This window comes from Penaeus monodon, chromosome 25 (genome assembly GCF_015228065.2).
Source record: "Penaeus monodon isolate SGIC_2016 chromosome 25, NSTDA_Pmon_1, whole genome shotgun sequence".
Lineage (NCBI taxonomy): Eukaryota > Metazoa > Arthropoda > Malacostraca > Decapoda > Penaeidae > Penaeus > Penaeus monodon.
This window is the reverse complement of record NC_051410.1, coordinates 39,514,808-39,516,532: the sequence shown is the minus strand read 5'-3', so window position 1 is coordinate 39,516,532 and position 1,725 is coordinate 39,514,808. Positions and strand designations below refer to the sequence as shown.

Here is a 1,725-nt window from a genome sequence, read left to right as displayed (position 1 = left end):
AGGATATTGTTGGCAATGGTGGTGTAGTGGTAGGAATGACTCCAACAAGTAGTGGTGTTGGTGTTAGTGTGGGTGGCTCATCTCCAACGAATTCCTCTTCAATGAGCAACTCAATGTGCCTCTCTAATACTGACCCTTCTACGTCAAGTAAAGAGAAGACCCCAATGTGTCTTATTAATGAGCTTGCCAGATATAATAAGGTGAGAACACAGTACTTGAGTGGAATCTAATCAGTTGAGTAAATAATGTGATGCATGTATGTTTATATGTCATTATAGTGTGATATTTTAAATTTTCTGTTGGTTCACTCTTTATCTTACTGTCTTTCTATTCTTGACCTTTGCGTTCTTATTAAACATTTTTGTTCATATTCAGTCTTACTGTCATCCTTTCCTTAATCCTGTGGTTCATGTTAAACACTGTTGTCCATTGATTATTTTTATTTAGACCTTTCTGAGTGTTATATAGTATTTCATAAGCATAGGCTCTTCTAGAATAATAGAATAGATGAGTCCATTACATAGGGCAATATCATTTAGTTATCAGTGAGCTTTTATTGGTAGTGTACAAGAATTATTTTCATATTTATCAAACTAAGTAGACCATATTCACATGGTTTGAAAGGTAATTCAGCTTTTTGAATTCATCATTAAGGATGTTGTATAGTATGTAGTGCAAATAGAAATATTAGTGGGGGAAGAATTAATGCTAGACTATAAGTGGAAAGCTGCATCTTCATACATGATGCATGAAGACATCATCAGAGGGAAATAGTCTCTGATTCCCCAATTTTTAATGAATATTGACCAGATTCAACACCAGTACTGTTTAACGGATGAGAAGGGTCCAGCACACAAGAAGACCTTTACAGTAACATTGAGGCTTGGGGAAAGTGAGGAATACACAGCCTCTGGTCCCAGCATCAAAAAAGCTCAACATTCGGCTGCTGCCATAGCTCTCGAGAAGACGCAGTTCAAACACCCTCCCCCAAAGACACAACGACAGAACAAACAAAGTAGGAAGCACTCATATGAGTTTTGCTATGGTTTGGAAGATAGGTATTAAAACTTGAAGAAACCTTCATGTCAGTTAACTTTGTTTTATTTCAAGTTTTATATTAGCCTCGTAATTCTGATTGCTTGTGTGATTTCAGCCAAACTCACACCGACAGTTGAATTAAATGCCCTTGCAATGAAGCGAGGAGAAGCTGCTGTTTATACCTTTATGGAGACCCCCCGTCCCCCCAATCCATACTTCAACATGCCACCAAACATAAGAGCCATGTATAATCAGGTTAGTAATTTGATGGATTTGAAATGAGGAATATTGTGTTGATGTTGATATGCCTGCCTTTAATGGGATATTAGCCTGGATAATGAAGTGAAAATGTGTAATCAATGTTCAGTTTAAAAACGTGGTATTATTCCATTTTCAGAAATATTATGGACGACCGCCACTTTACCCTATATTCTTTGTAACATTAAGAGTTGGCACTCGGGAATTCATAGGTGAAGGAACCACAGCTCAACAGGCAAAGCACAATGCAGCCTCCAAAGCTTTAAAATTAATGAAGCAACTTCCCATGCCTGAGAATGCTACTACGTGTACACAAGGAGGTAAGGAAAACAGCAGCTATGTAGTTTAACTGATTAACTGAGACTGATTTCCAGGCTACCAGAGTTAGAATAGATTTTTGTAATTGTATGAGAGTTGTGTGTGTGTGTG

At 37.4% G+C, this 1,725-nt stretch overlaps 1 protein-coding gene across 2 annotated transcripts in view; it reads left to right on the top strand.

Moving 5' to 3' along the window:
- The window catches only part of LOC119589246 (double-stranded RNA-binding protein Staufen homolog), a gene marked incomplete at its 5' end in the record, with an annotated part of 5,839 nt that continues 4,114 nt past the window's right edge, over positions 1-1,725 (top strand). For both annotated transcript variants that reach the window (XM_037937860.1, XM_037937859.1), the window contains 4 exon segments: positions 1-200; positions 811-1,015; positions 1,154-1,293; positions 1,436-1,616. In XM_037937860.1, the coding sequence (XP_037793788.1) occupies positions 36-200; positions 811-1,015; positions 1,154-1,293; positions 1,436-1,616 (691 nt within the window).